The sequence below is a fragment of the Squalius cephalus genome, assembly GCF_949319135.1.
Source record: "Squalius cephalus genome assembly, chromosome: 8".
Taxonomy (NCBI): domain Eukaryota; kingdom Metazoa; phylum Chordata; class Actinopteri; order Cypriniformes; family Leuciscidae; genus Squalius; species Squalius cephalus.
The window spans coordinates 46,298,578-46,301,077 of record NC_137129.1 but is presented as its reverse complement, the minus strand read 5'-3'; the positions used below and the strand labels follow the sequence as shown (position 1 = coordinate 46,301,077).

Sequence of the window (2,500 nt, the reverse complement as noted above, 5' to 3'; positions counted from 1 at the left end):
AGGCACTCCAGCTGGGGAATTTATTTATTTATTTAATATTTATTATTGATCCCCATATCAACAACAAAAGCTATTTTCATGTCTCATTACAATAAATAATAATAATAAAACGTTAATAAATAAATTAAAGGATGTAGAGTTACTTTATTTGTTTTTTTATAAAATGGCAATCAAAATATTTAGCAATTATATATTTGATAGAAAATCTAGAATTTTGCCATTTTTAAAAATGGCCACGAATGAAATTTACCGTGTTAAACTGTATTCTCACATCATCTAAATCAGGATATTTCAATAACCATTATTACCACACACTGGCACTTCTTCATCTTTTAATAAATAAATACACACGGGTGATTCCTGAGTGACCGGTTCATTCATCACACGTGTTCTGACAAACTAATATCCGCTTTAATTTCATGGCAGGTTTTCAGAAGATTAAATAAGGAAGTGTTAAAGTGTCTGAAATGAAATTTATGAGTAATGCTGTAGTCTCATATAATCTAAAGTAAACAAGGAAATATGAAAGTGTTTAATCATGGGCCGAGAGATCTCAGGCTTTCTGGGTGTGAACGAGCCGGTCGAGCAGGTCCGGATCATCACTCATTACATGAGGAATCCTCACACACACACCCGTTCGCATTCAGAGGTTAGGTGTGTTCACGTGTGTGTTCAAGCACAGGAACATTTGCATCCGTGTTTCTGCTGAACACTGAGCATTCAGATGCCAATAAATGTGGTTCTTTTGAACTTTCTATTCATCAATGAATCCTGAGAACTGTTTTCAACATTGTAACAGTGAATCGCTACATGCTAATATCAATTAGCTTAGGGTTAAAACAAGTCAGAATGAGCTAGCATCATGCTAGCAACATGGTAACCGTGTTAGCATCATGCTAACAACGTGCTTATTTTGTTATCTTGCTAACAACATGCAAATCGTGTTATCTTGCTAAAAACATGCTAATTGTGTTAGCATCATGCTAGGAACATGTTAATTATGTTACCATCATGCTAACAAAATGTTAATCATGTTAGTATCATGCTAGTAATATGCTAATCGTGTTAGCATCAGGCTAGCAGCATGCCAATCGTGTTAGCATTATGCTAGCAACATGCTAATTATGTTAGAATCATGCTAACAGCATATTAATCTTGTTAGCATTTCGTTAAAAGCATGACTACAAAATGCTAATCATGTTAGCATCATGCTCACAACATGCTAATTATGTTAACATCATGCTCACAACATGCTAATCATGTTAACATCATGCTCACAACATGCTAATTATGTTAGAATCATGCTAACAGCATATTAATCTTGTTAACATTTCATTAAAAGCATGACTACAAAATGCTAATCATGTTAGCATCATGCTCACAACATGCTAATTATGTTAACATCATGCTCACAACATGCTAATCATGTTAACATCATGCTCACAACATGCTAATTATGTTAGAATCATGCTAACAGCATATTAATCTTGTTAACATTTCGTTAAAAGCATGACTACAAAATGCTAATCATGTTAGCATCATGCTCACAACATGCTAATTATGTTAACATCATGCTCACAACATGCTAATCATGTTAACATCATGCTCACAACATGCTAATTATGTTAGAATCATGCTAACAGCATATTTATCTTGTTAGCATTTAGTTAAAAGCATGACTACAAAATGCTAATCATGTTAGCATCATGCTCACAACATGCTAATTATGTTAGAATCATGCTAACAGCATATTAATCTTGTTAGCATTTCGTTAAAATTATGACTGCAAAATGCTAATCATGTTAACATCATGCTAGCAATGTGCTAATCGTGTTAGCCCCCAGAATGCATCAGTGTGTGTGTGCGCTCACCCGGCGGTCCAGCAGTTTCCTGCGGCGCGAGCTCGGAGGCTCCAGATGAACTCGTCCTCGTAGCGTCAGCTCCACCAGAATACACCCGCGCAGACCCGACGAGATGCTGTCGTTCCAGAAGGACGTGTAGCCCTGCGCACACACACACACACACACACACACAGATCAACAACACAGATAAACACAACTAAATATTACACGAAATTCGCCAGAAGTTATGAAGCCTACAGAGAGAGAGAGATCTGATCTGAGCTTGGTGTTCTTCACTCGCTTTTCCACGTTTAGTTAGTTAAAGCAGCCACTGTTAGTGTGTAAATAAAGCTCATAACAACATGAAGCAGCTGCAACATTCTAACACAAGCAGTTTGTGCAAATAAGAACAAAAACCATGTAGTTATTCGCCCGATAAAACAGTAAATGATTAAAGACACCGAACTACAGGATCACGTGTTTCTGACAGAACTGAACATCGACACGAAACAGACATTTGAGCATCTGTCAGATGAACTAATAAAATAGTGTTTCTCCTCAGCGTAATCACTCATAATCTGAAGGGATTCCAGCATGAGATCTGTCAACACACACACACACACACACACACACACACACACACACACACACACAGGAAG

At 36.8% G+C, this 2,500-nt stretch overlaps 1 protein-coding gene across 2 annotated transcripts in view; it reads right to left on the bottom strand.

The window, feature by feature from the left end:
- The window catches only part of LOC307163722 (Golgi phosphoprotein 3-like), a 10,184-nt gene that overhangs the window by 3,725 nt on the left and 3,959 nt on the right, over positions 1-2,500 (bottom strand). For both annotated transcript variants that reach the window (XM_079879939.1, XM_079879938.1), the window contains exon 3: positions 1,872-2,003. In XM_079879939.1, the coding sequence (XP_079736065.1) occupies positions 1,872-2,003 (132 nt within the window). The remainder of the gene's footprint in view (positions 1-1,871; positions 2,004-2,500) is intronic.